General features: G+C 49.5%; 1 protein-coding gene across 7 annotated transcripts in view; it reads right to left on the reverse strand.

Annotated features, from left to right (window-relative positions):
- Nucleotides 1-17,609, reverse strand: part of ASAP2 (ArfGAP with SH3 domain, ankyrin repeat and PH domain 2) — a 173,264-nt gene that overhangs the window by 31,097 nt on the left and 124,558 nt on the right. For all 7 annotated transcript variants that reach the window (XM_030311673.1, XM_030311672.1, XM_030311670.1 and 4 more), the window contains 4 exons: nt 12,257-12,344; nt 8,818-8,866; nt 8,570-8,736; nt 5,813-5,946 (listed from right to left, as the gene is read on the reverse strand). In XM_030311673.1, the coding sequence (XP_030167533.1) occupies nt 5,813-5,946; nt 8,570-8,736; nt 8,818-8,866; nt 12,257-12,344 (438 nt within the window). The remainder of the gene's footprint in view (nt 1-5,812; nt 5,947-8,569; nt 8,737-8,817; nt 8,867-12,256; nt 12,345-17,609) is intronic.

Raw genomic sequence — 17,609 nt, forward strand, 5'->3', positions numbered from 1 at the left:
ACTTCCTGATTTTACCGTCCTTGGTAAAGTGAACACAGTGTCCTAGATGGCTCAGAGCACCAGGCACTAAGCAGCCCCACCTGGGCCCTCATTCCCAGCCCGGTGGCCTCAGGCCATTGTCAGGGGAAAAAACCCTGGGGCTGCCTCACTGTGGTTTCCCCAAGAATGAGGCTGATGGCCAACCACACCAGGTGACAGCACCCATGTACCACGGACCCAACGCCCGCAATGACTTCCTGGATCGTCAGTGTCAGATCCGGGACTGAACCTCAGGGTCAGAGCCCCTGTTTGGAGCCAGGCATGGCTGAATGACCCCATCCTTCCGTGTAATGTGGACACCGTGCCCTCGCCAGGCACAGTCGTCTCTCTTCAGAAGGTAAGTGACGGAACGGGCCCCAGCGCCCTTCTGCGAGCGAGGGCCCCGCGTGCCTCTGAGTCTGTGGTAAGCAGATGGGAGGTGGGGCGTGAGGAGGAGAATTCCCCGCGAATCAGCTGCCTCCCTTCTGCTTGGACTTGGCTGGTTTACTAGGGGACAGCTGGTCCAGGGAGCCACCGCATCCGTGCGTCACACTTGCCCAGTGCAGAGAAATGTGCCGCCTCACAGTTTTGCCAAGTTCCAGCGAACAGTTCAGCCTGCAGAGAACTCCTTTAGAATCATCAACAAAAGCAAAGCATTTGCAGATGGAAGCTGCAGGGTCACGTCGAGAAAACGCGGGTCCCAGCGGGCCCAGTGGGCGGGAGCCAAGGAACCAGGAAGGCTGGTGTTGTGCAGCCCCCAACACACATGCCCCCCTACTCCTGGAGGTCTCCCTGCGGCAGACACGGGGCCAGATCAGATCTAGGAAGGTCTGGGGCACTTTAAGTGCTACATCACTCAGCAACGCAAATCCCAGCCCCAGGTCAGTCCACAAACGCACACCGAGACCTCAGATGCACTCGGTACCGAGCATGAGACACAACCCTGCTTGGGGGAAGCTCTGAGCTCAGTCTTTTTTGTTTTGTTTTGTTTTCTTTTCTTTTTTAAGTTTATTCACTTATTTTTTGAGAGAGCACGTGCACGACCAGGGGGAAGGCAGAGAGAGAGGGGGAGAGAGAATCTCAAGCAGGCCCCATGATATCAGTGCAGAACCTGACATGAGGCTCGATCTCCCGAACCATGAGATCATGACCTGAGCCGAAATCTAGAGTTAGATGCTCAACCAACTGAGCCACCCACGTGCCCCAGAGAGAGCTCGGTCTAACGAGACAGGGGTGAATACAGAGAAATGCACGGTGTTGGGGCCTGGGGAAGAAGTCCACACTGAGCACAGAGTATGGAGACAGCAGGTGTTATGTCAGCAGGACAGCTGCCTGGTCAAGACGCCCACGACACCACACACACCCTGCGTGGAACCCTGGGTCCCTCTCCCTCACTGCACGGAAGCACCTGAGGATGGGGACAGAGTCGCGTGTTTCCGGAGACTCTTAGCACTGACCTGTGCCGGGCCTACGGACCCAGACCGAGACCTCAGATTTTACCCAGAAATTGTTTTCCGAGTTTGGGGTGAGGATGGGGAAAACCTGCCCGTTTTACTGTTTCCGGAGGGAGGGAAATCTGCTGTGACCTTCTTCCCTGCTCTTACGCTCCCGGAAGGGAGGAGCGGGCAAATGACAAGAAAGAACTTCTGTGACTGTGGGCCTCAGCACCGCCACACACACAGGAGGGGCTGTGGGCTCCTCCTGTTCCCGCCTGTGTGAACCTCATCAACCAATCTGGCTTCTTTCAACAATGAATCAGACTTTTGATCTCTCAACTGGTCCCAAATCCAGGAGTCGGCTGCTTAACTGAGTCACCCAGGCGGCCCTGGCCTCATTTTTAAAGACAGAGTTCTTGTTTGGGTCAGACAAAGTGTATGTAAAGCACCCTAGGACAATGCCTGAGTGTAATAGTTGCTCAATAAATGGTAGCTGGGACCACATTTCTTGCTGCCCTTAGGGTCCTGAGAGCAGCTTCGCTGCAGTCCCAGGGGAAACAGCGGTTCCAGCTGTGAGCTATGAGCTCACAGAAGACTTTGGAAGAAGATTTTAAAATTACAGACACAAATAAAATTTCATAATATCAAAATTCCCTTTATTAATTTCATGTTTGAGGTCAAACTGATCATATGATACGAAGACCCCAGTACCAACGGTACTATCTTACACGTGAGCTGGAAATCAATGCTGAAATGATCTGTGTTGGGGCAGGAGAATCTACCTTTCCAAAATCTGTATTTACCAGGAGGGTTTCTGAAAGTGGGTTTGCTTTGAAATCTGAGGACACTGAGTGCACACGCTAGCGGGCCAGTTCAAGTGGGGTGATCTCCCAGAACGAACTAGTGCTTCATGCATTCATGTGTTTCCACTGAGTAAGACATGATTCTGACAGCAGGTAGAGGGAAGAGAAGGTTACTGCTAACTAGCCACCCTCACGGTTGCTGCTGAAACCCGTTCAGGTAACATGGAAATCGAGCATGCTCTTTTTTATTTTACCAAAATAAAAAAAGAAGGAAATGATGACGTTTCCGTAGCACGTGTGTTTCCAAGGGAACAGCGTGCAGATGCGAAACCAGAAAGTAATTTATGGAATTAAGCAAAACGATTTTTACCGTGACAAATAATACGGTGAGGCCATATGGGAGGACAGGAGTGACCATCTATGTGGTGACGGTCTGTTTAGGGTCAGCCAAGGATGAAAGTCTGCGCCCATCACAGCGCATCATCCTGAGATTCAGGCTCCAGGACTGACCTACCTGAAGGACAGAGAATCACTGCACCTGTAAAGCAACTTTGCCCAGGATTCTCCCCTGGAGACGCTGGGAGTCAACTTTCCAGGCCACCTCTTATACCCTCTCATAGGATGCAAGGAGGCTCAATCAACATTTGCTACACAAGAACACACACTACGACAAACTCAAGCAGAGACCCTGATGTCCCTGCTCTGCACATCCTCAATGTTCACACTTGCAGCAGAAAAACGGAGTGGACTCTCCCTGTGGATTCATACGTTAGGACACGTGGATTGTTCTTCTGAAAGGATTCAGTTAAAGTCATTCTGAAGTAGAGAATAATGAGAGCTAATCCCTCATAGTCTTTACTGTGTGCCAACGTAATTCTAAACACACACACACACACACACACACACACACACAGGTCTATGTGTCAAGCCTTCAGGAGATCATCTTTTCAAGCATCCAACTGTCTAAGCAGAATAAAAATAACCTGGGTGCTTCAAAAAGGCTTGAACTTCTCATGTTTTAGAAATGAATCCTAACCCCTGACAAACACTCTCCATGCAGTGCTTGACTTAATGGCTGAGCGGTAAGGGTTCTGGGCAGGACATCAGGCTCACTGTCCTGGCACGCGGTGGGTGGGGCTGGGGAGATGCCCACCTCCCATGAGCAACCAGATGACCACACAGGCAGAGCTGAGGGGCAAGGGGGGGGGAGAACCCCACAAGACTCGGGGGCCTTTTCCCTCTGTTTTTCTGCAACAACTGAGGGTGAGGCAGACCGGGAGAGTCTGAAACTAAGGCAGAGATCAGGTTCTGAAAATACCTGCAGATACTAAATAAGCAGTCTCTGCCTGATGGCTCAAAATGGCTGACAGCTGGCCAAATGTTAACCCCCCCTGTGAGGAGGTGCAGACAGAGACTCTGGGAGATAAAGACCAGGGTTCTAACCAGGGGTCAGAAGCCACCTCACTGTTTCACCAAGACATGAACATCCTCCCTTCTACCTTCTTTGGTGTTTTCCTGCTTAGTAGGCAAGAGTCTCATGAAGACCATCATTTTAATTTTTGAGACACATTTAAGCAGGCAGGTGTAACAGATGTGCTGGGGTCAAGCCTCGACCAGCTCACGAGAGCCATTATTAAAATTACATTATATAAACTCCTAGTTAAGTAAATTATACTAAAAACAAAGTAATAAGTGCTCAAAACTCATCACCTCCTAATCGTTTTACTATTCTGTTTCTGAAGCCACGGACAACCAGTGTTTGTGCGGTGAACTCAGTTACATTCAGTGACTCACGCTGGTTACTGACGATGGCACAGATTTGAGAAAATGGCCATGGCGGGAGTACAGACATCTGTGGACCGGCGGACTACAAAGCAGGGCTTTCTTTTTCTTAAACATTTGCTGGGGATGGGGGATGGGGGATGGGGGGTGGAGGGTGGGGAGTGGGGGATAGGGAGGGACAGTAGTGATGCTTAAATGCTCACCACACAGCAGGACAGGCCACCACAAGGACCAGTTCGTTTTCCAGGCTCTTCAGAGGTGAATCGTGAGCTCTGGATTAAAGGGTCCCGCCCTAGATCTGGCACTTTCATAACTATATAACCTTGGGTACATTAAAACATTCTAAGCCTCAGTTCCTCTGTCATAAAGAGGGGATAAACAGCAAGGTCGCTGGGTTGTAGTGAAGGACAAATGAACTAATACATATAAAGAGCTCTGAGAAGTGCTTAGTACAAAATAAGCAATTATTATGTCACCACAAATCACTTAACACTTCCCGCTGTTTTGAGGAAATCAGTATGGCAGCAGACCAACTGCCATGGGTTACCAGTGCTTCCTGAGAATTGGTATTTCTTTGAAAATATACCGTGGGAATCTCAAGGCTAACCGAAGTCAGTTACCCAGGCTACCTCTTGTACACACACAGCTCCACCGCGGAGGCTGAATGCATCACGACGGTAACAAGCATGGCATTGTGGAACCAGGAAGACACTGCCTGAGTCTTGCTGAGTCGCGCTCCATTTTTAACTTGAAGTAATCAGGGACGTGACCAACCGGGCAACCAGAATTCACTCTCGTTTCTCCCGACTTCACCTTTCAAGACCATAAAGGAATCCTTTGCCAAGACCAGGAAGATTTGACAAGATAGTTCAAAATGCATTACAAGTTCAGACCCTGGTTCTAGAGTAGTCATCGATAAAATTTATGGCCCCTGGAGACGTATACTGACCACAATAATTGATTTCCTGTCAAGACGATTGCTCTTTTCATTACAGTCAACAGCGATCTATATCCACTTAATGTTCACTGCCCGGTGCCCAGCTACACCAAGAATTTCAAACACTGCTTCTGAACCAGCAATCACAGGCTTTGAAAACAGTCCACCAAAGCTCCATTTTAGGTGGCCTCCAAACAGCTAGTGTGATGTGCCTTTTCCTCCGTGGGGCTGGTCTCAATACTCTGGATGTTACTTCACAGAAAATGCTTCAACCTCCCAGTATCCTTCTATACCACGCTGCACGGCTCATATGTTATCACTGAGCCAAAAAGGAAAGCCTTCTTTAGAAACAAAGGCAGTAAAAGCAGAGGCCGAAATCTCACCCAGAGAGTGACAGTAGAGGCAGGGGAAAAGTGGGCCGGAGGCCTGAGCCATGTCGTGACCACAGACTCAGCAGGGATCTGCTGGGGGCTCTGGAGAACGAGCCCTCAACTGTCTCTGGGCTTTCCGTTGTGCACGCGTTTAAGGAATGGGGTGACCTAGACCGTGTCGCCATCGTATTCCACGTCGTACACACGTCTCAGCTCTCCTTTTTTGTGTCACTTCACTTTATTCGTTTAGGAAGAAGGTTTTACAACAAAAAGTGCCTTCAACTACCAGTAGCTGAGAAGGAGGAATTACCACTGAGGTTCTAATTGCCCAAACCCATCTGGCAAAAATCAACAACCATCAGCCCAGGGGAATTGCAAGAAAGCAAAATGGGTTCGAACGCCAAAATGAAAACTTAGAATTCGGTGCATTCATTTTCATTTCAAAATCAATGATTTGAGAATTACCAGAAGCTCAGACGTTCCCAATACATCTAACGTCAGGGACTGCATCCTGGAATAGTGAACCCCGAGCTCTCGGTGGATTCCGGAACACTCAATACAGGTCAGGATGCCCAGATTGGTGGAGAGCCAGGTAGGATCTGCCAAAGAGAACAGGGAAAGTTGGAGTTCGCAGCAAGTGCAGGGATGGGGTCACAACACTTTTCCCGTATAGTTATTGCACATGGAGTTTTGAGCATGAGCATTTTCTCAACCCTGGACACAGCTGGAGCCCTCCTTCATCACTCATTCTGCATTACCACCCGCTTACACACAATACACACATATGCACCTGTCTGCTCCCCCTCCCTCCATTTATTTACTCATTTATCCTGCCCACCCTTCCGTTCATTACGAACTCCCAAGTGACAGGTGCGTGTCCAAGAACAAACAGGACACAGTGCCCTCTAGTGGCCACAGGCCCCTGAAGGCTGTCCTGAATACAAACCACGCCCATCACCAACCCTGGTCATACCAGCAAAGGGGAGAGAAAAAACGAGGGCCGCCAGTCTAGTGCTGTATAGGGAACAGACTTAAGACAGGTCTACACGTTCACAAAATGCTAACAATCATGACGGAGAACACACTATGTGCTGATGCCACACTCTGTGCTCAACACTTCGGTGGCAGCAGAAATAGTTCCGAGTGCAAGAGCTTCCGCAATTACAGATGCTGTCACCTGATACTTCTTCAGCACACACGAGAAGGCCAGCAGGCAAACAGGGCAGGGGTCTTCATGGTGCTCAGAAAGGAGAAGGGGCTTGCTCGAGGCCGCAGGGGGTGTGGAGCCAGACGGCAGTCTTGCCTGGGCCCGAGCCCATGCTGGCACCGTGTCACCGAGCTTCTCCCGGAGCACAGCTCCTAAGTCACTGAGCCATCCTACCGTGTGCTGGGTACACAGCAGACACCCAAGGGATGCCTGACACACGAATGCTGAATTTACCGAAAATGGGGCGTTCAAAACAAAACACGCCAGAGCACATTACCCCGGCCCTTGCGTACCGTTCTCTTGTGAATTACCCGCTGCCCTTAGAAACTTGCTGCGGGGAACTATCGCAACCTTGGTCACCAGCGAACTGTCATGTTACTTTTTCAAAGTTCAAGTTATAAAAAATTTTATCCATTTGGGAAACTTCTGGGCATCTGTGTTTGCATTTCTTCCATACCGGCTGTAGCACACTTTCGGGAGACAGGAGTATGTTTAGATCACTTTATATCAATTTTCACGTCAGCTATCTTGTCCTACCATTTCCAAACAAAAACGTCCGCAGCTTTGACTTCTTTATGAAAGTGTCTTAAAAATCCCAGTGAAGTGCTACACGGCCCTCTTTTCTTAAGAAAAAGCACAATTAGGGTCACCCGGGTGGCTCAGTTGGTTAAGAGTCCGACTTCAGCTGAGGTCAAGATCTTGGGGTTTGTGAGTTTGAGCCCCACATCGGGGTCTCCTCTGCTGTCAGCCCGGAGCCCGCTTCAGATCCTCTGCCGCCCAACCCCCCCCCCCCCAGCCTTGAGCTTGCTCTCAAAAATAAATAAACATTACAAAAGAAAAGAAAAGAAAAAACACAATTCACTACTTACCACTCCCTACACCTCATTTCCTGCCAAAAGGTACTTTTTAACGGATCCAAGACCCTGAGGGAATACCTACCCCTCACTACCCCCAGACACACAGCTTTTTGGGGCAATAGGAACCTCCTGGCAATTCTCAACTGCCCACTCTATTTTTGTTGTGTGCATTTTTTTAGAAGAACGGTCATAGAACTGGAGGAATGAAGAAGGTAACTGACACTCCACAAGCTTTCTCATTTTGTGAATGTTCAGGAACAGCTATCCCAAAGCTCCCAAAGCACCCTTCCCCCTTAATCAGAATAACTCCACTCCTTAAGCTTTTGAAAATACCAGCTCTTAAAATCTGCAATGATACCGCTCTATGTCCATTACAGAATGGAGCTCCTCATAGGCTTTATCAAAACGCAGACATCAACACCTCTTTTCACAGAACGTGACGCCTGGAAGGGACCGGAAAACAATCTCGACCAGTTCCTTCATTTTCCATACAGGGAAACCAACAGGTAACAAAGAAAGTGGCTCTCCTGGGGTCACAGACTAGACAGCGGCTTAAAGTCACTGCACAAGTTCTACAAAGTAGCACAAAGAGAGGCTGGAGTAAATCCCAGGAAAAGCCGCCCGACGCAGCCTCCGAGCCAACACGAGCGGATGACCTTGGTCTCACCCGCGTTCTGTGCTTTGGCGTTCATGTCTCAAAAGACTTTATTTTTTTTTTTAATTTTTTTTAATGTTTATTTATTTTTTGAGACAGAAAGAGACAGAGCATGAATGGGGGAGGGTCAGAGAAAGAGGGAGACACAGAATCCGAAGCAGGCTCCAGGCTCTGAGCCATCTGCACAGAGCCCGACGCGGGGCTCGAACTCACAGACCATAAGATCATGACCTGAGCCGAAGTTGGACGCTTAACCGACTGAGCCACCCAGGCGCCCCTCAAAAGGCTTTAAATCTTTTCAGCTCTGTGAGGTCATCTTCACGCTCCTGCGTCTTCCCACCCTCCCCCTGCAGCTATGCACACGACCCCGTGGGCCACGAGCTCCCGCACGGGCTCGCTGCACGCAGCTCTGTGTCTGCAGTGAAAGGGAAAATCCGTGACTGGTTTCCATGAATCGGGATGAGAGTCAATGGAGGGGTGGGGCGGGGAGGGGCGGGGCTCACCTGGCGCCCCGCAGTCGCAGCACACGTCATTGCCCGTCATCCTCTGCACTTCTGTGATGATCTCCTTGGTCAGCTCTTGGACGATGTTATTTTCCCCGGTGTTGTCATCCCCCTTAAATGCATTGTTTAAAGCTTCTTCTTTGCTGTTCTGCAGCACAGACATCCATCTAGAAAAATGAGAGAGATGCTGTGTTAAATTCCAGGGACTGCCGAGTCCCAGCCCCAGGGCCCACCCCCGAGGGACTTACATTTGGCATTCCTGTTCGTCTTCTGCTTGGAAGTGGTATGTCCTGTCATCTGCATGGCAAGAGAAGTTTTATCAGCTGGGAGCCTGGCACAGTAATCCGTACACAATGCCGGCAGAAAGTGGTTTATAATTAACCTCGGGAATGATCTTAACTCTCTGCTGCGAAATGAATGATTTGTACAAAATGGCGCACTCTCTTGCGTCCTTCACCCGCCTTGCCTGCCCTTGCTCGGTGATTGTGGCTTTGGAATCTAAACTAACAAACTTGTCCACATCCAAGCTTAAGAAGAGATAAAGCTTCCCCAAACAGGAGCTACTCAGGGATGGAAACCATCATTATCCTTTCAAAGGCTTTGTTTTCTTGAACTCGCCAAGAAGTTGGCGCCCCAAAAGTAATTGTTACAGCCCCTTGAATAATAAAAGCCTTTTCTAAATGAGTATCTCACACGTTTTCTGGCCTTTGGAAAAGAGGAGAAATCCTAACCACAGGCCGTGGGAGTGCTGTATTACAAACACCACGGAAGCAGGAGGAACAGCTGAAGGCTATTGGGACACCAGATCCTTTTTTAAAAAAATTTCTTTAATGTTTATTCATTTTTGAGAGACAGAGACAGAGCACGAGTAGGGGAGGGGCAGAGAGGGAGACACAGAATCCGAAGCAGGTTCCAGGCTCTGAGCTGTCAGCACAGAGCCCGACGTGGGGCTTGAACCCACAGACCGCGAGATCATGACCTGAGCTGAAGTTGGACACTTAACTGACTGAACCACCCAGGCACCCCTAAAATAATTTTTTTTAATAAAACGTTTATTTATTTTTGAGACAGAGAGAGACAGAGCATGAACAGGGGAGGGGCAGAGAGAGAGGGAGACACAGAATCGGAAACAGGCTCCAGGCTCTGAGCAGTCAGCACAGAGCCGGACCGCAAGATCATGACCTGAGCCGAAGTCAGACGCTTAACCGACCGAGCCACCCAGACGCCCCTAAAATAATTTTTTTTAATGTTTATTTATTTTTGAGAGAGAGACAGCACGAGCAGGGGAGAGGTAGAGAGAGAGGGAGACACAGAATCCAAAGCAGGCTCCAGGCTTTGAGCTGTCGGCACAGAGCCCGATGAGGAACTCAAACTCACAAACCTCGAGATCATGACCTGAGCCGAAGTCAGATGCTTAACCGACTGAGCCACCCAGGTGTCCCTGTTGGGACACGAGATCTTACACTCACACACAGCCGTGTGCAAACACAGCGATGTCTCCAAGGGCTGTGCCAGACTGCTGACCCCTGTACGCAGAGCAGAGAGGAGGGGCATGTGATGCGCTATTCTTGCCCCAAATGCAGAGCCTCAGGCCCCCGGTGGGAAAGCATCGGAGAAAACTAAGGGACATTTGGCCAAAAAAAGGATCGATCTTCTTCAAAACAAGTATCAAGGTCACGGACGACCAGGAGAGGCCTCACAGAGTGAGGGTGACTCTGGGGCCTGCGAGACTCACATCTGGAGCAGCCTCCTCACTGCCTATCGTGCAGCCTGACTCTTCTTCTCCGACCGCCAAATGTTTAAAGGCCTCGCTCGTCGTGATACAGGTCCCACTAGCCTGGTCAGCAGGCGGGGGAGAAACAGAGAGGGTGACAGCCTCGTTTCCTGAGTCAGGCACAATCGGAAGTGAGCCCAAACCCCAACCTTCTTGGGATGTGCAACAAACCAGGGTTTCGCTGCTCTGTGGTGGCTCCCTGGATCACTCCCGGGGTCTGGCTGTTTTTTTGGAATTCTCTGAGACAAGCAAAGCCACACAGCACTGGGACAAAGCATTTTCACCAAACTACCCTCAGGAGAGTAACACCGTTTGAAGACTACGATGAGAAATTTGTAGGATCGGGATTCACTCTACTCATGGAAGGAGAGCGGGAAGAAGAAGAAATGAGCTTTTCTCAAAGAATGACAATGGATTCCGGCACATTTATGAAGGCTCCTCAAACCGAATTCAGCAAGGCCTTCTGGGTGTCTGAGGCAGGAAGCCGTGGCCTGAAGAGGTTTATCATGCAGCAGGTAGTAGATCAAAGATACTGAAGGCATCTTGGCCAACGTCAGCCTGCCGGAGCGCTCACGCGAAACCAGATTTGCACAGGCCCGCCTTCCCACACGTCCCAGGAAAGCGGTAACACACGCCTGCCATCTACCGACCCTCCTCGGTGCCTGACCGGAAGTTACAGGCGTGTGGGCTGGAGAGTGTTTCTGGGTTGTCTGCAACAGTGGAAGAGATGCTCCCATGACTCTCTCATGGGAGGTCCCCAGGGGTGCTGAAGGTGCCCGGGGGCAAGCTGACTGGCACCCAGTAGTTAACGAAGCTTGCCCGGTTGTGCACACATCGGGGGGCAGATGTGAACGCTTCTTAGGGACACGGGGTTTGAAGCAGGATAAAGTCAGTTTTTATTTTACAAATTAGTCTGGAATCTGAAGGACAGAACAATGCCCAAACCCTTTAGGCACATCACACTGCTCGACACTCTCCTCCAAATTAGTACGGTGCGTATTAGAACAGGGAAACCAGGGCACGAGGGTAAGCTGCCATGGGCCTCTGCCTCCTCACCCAGACTAGTGGAGGTGGTAACAATTACCTCGTAAGCTTGCTGTGAGCAATAAATTATACCGGAAATAACTCCCTAGGCCTCAATAGTGTAATCCAACAGATATCTCAGAAAGCAGCCACTCACACTCTGGGAAACTGAGGCAAATAAGAAAGCACCCACCTTCCGAAAATGTATGGTACAGACTTTTCCTCTATAAGTACAACTCTTGTGCCCAAATCCCTCGTGACCCTCTTGTGTAGGGGTGCCGGCCCCTTCATTCCCCCAAACTGTAACCCTGGCACCTAAACGGGCCAGGAACAAAAAAGGCCAATGTTGTTTCCTTTAAAACACACTCGTCCGTTCCTTTTTCCTTAGGGATGCCGAGTAGACACTCAACACAGCAGACGGTACTGTGGTCACTCTGTCACGTGTGCCACAAAAGAAGAAAGACGTACGGAGGCAGGAAGACTAATTCCGTGGTGGGAAAGCAAAACGATTTCAAAAACCAAAGTTTCCAGGGTTTTGCCGAAGACCTCATCACATTAGCCGTGCAGCATGTCTAACATCACCCAAACCACGGAAGCCTGGATGACAGAATCGTCCTTTTTTATAGTTAAGTGGGGGGATTTCAGGCTTGAGGGCCAGCCCAGTATCATCTCCGTGTTTACAGGAGCCCACGAGGAGAGCGGGGCCGCCCTCAGCGTCAGGTCCTACACTGGACACCAGCAAGCAGACAATTATGAGTGGAAAGAAGAAGGTGTGGATGTCACTTGAAAGGAAGGCGTTTCTCCTCGACAATCAATTCTCTGAAATGGGATTGATGCCCCAGCAGCCAGTTTAACTTCTCTGTGGAGCAAAATCTGAGAAACAAACTTACGTGAAATAAGGTCAAAACACTTTTTCTCCTCGGGGTTGGTCTTCACTTGACAGGTTAACAGGTTGAGCTTCGCGGGAGGCCGGTTAGCCTGTTTAGAAACAAAGGAATGGAGATGGGTGGTAAGGAGGACAAAATCATACCGCACCATTTCTCACTAAAATACAGCAAGAACAGGATTTCCACCAGTTTGCAAAAAGATCGCTTTCAGAAGGCAGATTTTGTGTAGGAAGACACAACACAGGCACGACACAGGGTGTCCTTGAATCTCAGCTCCCCAGAGGGCAAGCTGCCATTCCCTGGGAGGGACACTTGGTGGCCCACACACCCACCCGGCCAGGGGGACAAGGGCTGCTGGCTTTGAGGTCGACAGCACTGGGCTTCCTGAGAGCAAAATGCTCCACGGCTAAAGCTCCGAGACATTCCTACCGATGACACAGATGGTTGGCTGGGTGACTTGGGCACCAGCTCTATTTCTGGTGATCTTAAAAGTGTTTCCCTGAGTGTAAACACTTGCTTCTAAGGAAAGAAATCTCACAGCACAAAAATGACAGAGAAATAATTTTCCCTACTTTTTGAGGGCACGACAGGTAATAGATAAATAACGTTAAATGCTAAACATCTGTCACTTACATTTCAACAAAACCCAACTCATTCATATAAATACCCTGAATCTCGCCAACACAGTGGCAACAAAAGATCACAATTCGTTTCTGGCAGACAGGTCTCAAAATGGGTATTTTACTACCGTTTCAAAAACTACCATAGGTAGTCCAAAAGCAAGCAAAGATCAAAGGATAACATAATTTTAGGGGGAAAAAAAACCTGTGACTATTCAAATGGCAAAATGTCTCTCAGAAACCTTGGAGAACTCTCCAAATATGAATGGGCTTATCCTACCCACCTCCCAAGCTGCTGAGGGAAAGACTGAATAGAATACTGTATATGTGAACCTCTTGTTCAACCTCCTGTGGCTGCCGGCTGCATTTACAAGTTGTAAAGGCTTGGGTCTGGGATTCATCGAAGAAACACCCATACGTGCATCCACACCTGGGTAGTCCCGTGAGACCTTCATTCATTTACAGACCCCTTTCCACTCAACTCACAGAGTCAGTGGTAGAGGCAGCATAATCCCTGTTAAAACAGGACGGATCCTTACAGTGCAAACAGTTTGGGTTTGATACAAGGAAGGCGGGATGAGAAGGTGGATAAACAGGGTGGACCAGACTCTCCTGGCTTGTGGGATGTCGGCCTCATCTCTTATACGAAAGTCACTGGATGGTCTCCACCATAGACGCCTAACAGAATCCTTGGATCATCAGAAATCAGCATTTGTTTCAAGTTATTTATTTATTTATTTTGAGAGGGGGGAAGGAGGCAGAGAATCCCAAGCAGACTCCCGGCTAACAGTGCGACTTGGGGCTCAAACTCATGAACCATGAGATCATGACCCGAGCTAAAACCAAGAGTTTGACGCTTAACTGACCGAGCCACCCAGGTGCCCCAGAAATCGGTATTAAAAGACTGCAAGTTCTGTCTAATCTTGCGAACCTTGACAATTCCAAGTGGAAGTACCATCAATCCAGTTTTGGATCTTTGCCAACAGAATTACCTGGCTCATCCGGGAACCAACACACCGAATGACGTATTTCTGCAGCACCAAGTAGGAGACCACACCACGACGTGACCACGTATTTTACCACATAAAGTCTGCGTCTGTACCATTACCTCCTGTGATGACACAACCATATGTATGTGCATTTAGGGGACATTCCTGGCCTACTTCCAAACTGCGGCTGTCCGCGGGGTCTTAGACACAGGAACAGTAAGAGGGGTTGGTGAACTCTGGTAAATACAGAAACGTTTTCACGCACAAGTGCTCTAAGTATGTTTAGTAAATCAGCTCATTTAATTCTTCTAACTGACCTTTGAGGCAGGAACCGCTCCAGTTTTACAGATAAAGGTACTGGCCCACACAGGCTAATTAACGTGATGGACCTTCTTTTCTACAGCTTGGGAGGCAGTGAGGCCCCATGTGAGCCCGCCAGCCTGGCCTCGGAGCACAAGCTCTTAACTCCTGCTCCCGCCTGCCCTCTGCATGGCTTTCTGTGGGAAGCAGTCACCGACCTGGACGTATCAGTGCGTATCTCCGGGTGCAGCAAAGCAGCACAACCGAATTAATACCAGCCCTGCCCGGGCCCCTCTCGCTTATATTCTTTCATTTTCCCCGCACCACGGGGAAAGCTGTCCCTTCTTACTGAGACAGCTACCATCAAAGACAGACTTCGTCCTTCACGGTGTACGAACACCACAAAACATGGGAAAATATTCGGTGCCTACATATGAAGTCGGAGTAATTATAAAGGCACAGAGGTGGCTACGTGTTAAAAAGAACAGCGGTAAGAGGAGGTCCACAAAATTTAGAACAGCCGATACCGCTTTAGAGGGTCAGCTTGCATGTTTTACATTAATCGTTGTTTGCTATTTGTCCAGCCAGATTACCAGAGCTGTAAGAAAAATCTATGGGAGAATATTTTTAAACGGAGAAAACTCTACCCATTAAATTCCCTCTCCTGCTGCTATTTGAGGAAAATGGTGTCACCATTTAATTCAGCTACAGAATGGTTCTAATTCATCAGATACCAGAGCTCTCCAAGGAGTGGGAAACAGAGACCCCTAGATTGCACGGATTAGTAAATATGACTGAAGGTGTGGATTATTAGAGTTCCTATCATTTTAATCATGCCATTCTATTTTTTTCCCAATTTGTCAGGCTTTTAAAGTTTGTGGGTTTTTGTTTTTTTTTTTAACATTCATTCATTTTTGAGAGACAAAGCATGAGCAGGGGAGGGACAGAGAGAGAAGTAGACACAGAATGGGAAGCAGGCTCCAGGCTCCGAGCTGTCAGCACAGAGCCTGATGCGGGGCTCAGACCCACGAACTGTGAGATCGTGACCTGAGCCGAAGTCACTTAACCAAATGAACCAGCCAGGGCCCTTAATAGGTAGTCTGGACTCTTCATGACTAACAATCATTTAAAAAAGCAATTTAGACTGCAGAAGAACCAGTGGACATTTCTTGCAGCTTAAACAGTCCCCAGTCCTTGGCAGTATGGCAAAGCGATGCATGCATTTGGCAAAGGTGATACCCAGTCAGTTATTTTGTCCCAAGGATCACTTTTCCCAGTGCAAGAAAACACAATGAATCTCAGCGAATGGGGAACACCAAGTAGGCTTTCAGCGAATGCATCAGGATGTCATCACCGTCCCTCTGCTAGAATACAGAGCACGCCGTCTCATTTCCCGAAGGCTGCCAGCTTCCGGGGAAGAAACTGGTTTGGAGAACATCGCAAACACACACCCTGTGCTTTCACAGCATCGAGATCGGATTCTCCACCGAGGGCCAGATCCTGCTCTTAGAGCCCCATTTACTCAGTCAGGTCTTTGAACCACTGTCCTTCTCTCCCCCGATGGTAAATCTGCCTCCTCAGGGCGATGCTGGCTACCTAGGTAAGCCACACAAGGAGCCAAATGCAAACAAAATCACACAAAAAGGCATCTCTCAGATCCCTCTCTCGGCAGAGGTTAATTCACACCACCGCACGTGAACGCTTTCTAGGTGCGACGGCACACCTGTGTGCATGTGCGCGCACGCATGTGCACGGAACAGGCAGGATGCACACGGAGGAAGGAGAAAAGGAGAACTCTGTGGTATACACACAGCTCCTGCCATAGTTAGTACCCCTCTTGTCTTCCGGGCCAGAGCCCCCGCCTGCCACTCGGCCGGGCTGGAGGCAATGTCTGCCCCAGCAGCTCCCAGCCCGGGCTGCTCAGGGCAGTGTGAGTGAGTCATACAGAGAGCACGGATTCCCTAGAGAGGGAGCCCCCTAAACACAAAGCACTTATTAAATATGCAAGTTGTGTGGCAAGCTGAGCCGTCAGCAGGCTACTAACGCTAGTTCTCACTGCACCATCTGCCAAAGACTGGGGCAGCCCACCAACGTCCACAGGAAACCGAGTCTGCGTCTTCCAGAGAGAAGTACGGGTAATGGAAGCGACAGGAACCCAAGCTGACCCTGCCAGCAAGGGAGTACTAGGCCTGCTTCCACTTCCGTCGCGGAGGGAGGACCGCTCACTGGCTTAAGCTGAGGCCCTGGGTCCAGGAGAACATGTTAATGAGGCAAATATGCCAAATGACTGAAGAGCTGTGAACAAGCATGAAATGAAACTCAGTCTTGCTTTGTCAAATTTTCTGCATCGAGGCAGTAAACCTGAGTTAAAACAACCGAGTGGAAAACCATTTGAAAGCAAATCACAGAATCATAGGTGTTTAGAGCAGGGAGGGAACCTGGCCATCACCCAGTTTAAAGTTTATTCACTTTGAGAGACAGAGAGAGAGAAAAAGAGAAGGGGAGGGGCAGCGAGAGAAGGAACAGGGAGAGAGAATCCCAGGCAGACTCTGTGCTGTCAGTGCAGAGCCTGATGCGGGGCTCAATGTCACAAACCGTGAGATCACGACCTGAGCCGAAACCAAGAGTTGGACACTTAACCGACTGAGCCACCCAGGTACCCCTACAGTCTTGATTTTGAACAGGCGTGGTGGTGACTGAATAAATTTGCCTCCCTGAATCTACAGCACTCCTCCCCAGACACACAGGCATGTCTATATGGAGAGCACATCACATCAGGGTCCAAACTCCAGGGCCCCAGGAGGGATGTCATGACCATGAAGGATCCAGTAACAGCTCCATATTAGAAAAGAGGAATGACCTCTATTTGCCTGGGCAGGAGACACATTCGGCCCCCAGGCCAAAGGGCCAATGAGATGGCTACAGACACTTGACGTATGCTAGGTCCCAGTCAGGGACGATGAAGGGGCCCCAGGAATTGTAGGTCCAGTCTTCCCATTTCCTTCCAGAGTACTGGGAAGAGCCCACACTGAGCCGTGACCTGTCTACAGGAGCCTGTGCTCCTGCCCAGCTCGGCCTGTCACCAGGGGAACTGGTGGAAACCAGGGGGAGGGGAGGAAAAGACAGAGACCCAGGGTCATGTCCACTCCCATCCACCCACAGGACGGAGGCCGCCAATATGCACACAGCACCAGGCCTCCTGCTTGGGGAACAGAAATGCAAGGCACCACCCATGCCACATTCTCATTAGCACCAAAATAGCAACAACTCTGCCTTTAGACATTTCCAAAAACGTCTAGCAGCCTATGTGGTATTTACCAGATTGTGTCATACAGTTAAGGTGACAATATGCCTGAGCCACTGTGAGAAAGAGGACTGTGGTGTGAAGGGCTGTGTTTGTAACTGTCGTTAAAATCCTCGGTTTCTGAGGGGCGCCTGGGGTGCTCA

Source organism: Lynx canadensis, chromosome A3 (assembly GCF_007474595.2).
Source record: "Lynx canadensis isolate LIC74 chromosome A3, mLynCan4.pri.v2, whole genome shotgun sequence".
NCBI lineage: Eukaryota > Metazoa > Chordata > Mammalia > Carnivora > Felidae > Lynx > Lynx canadensis.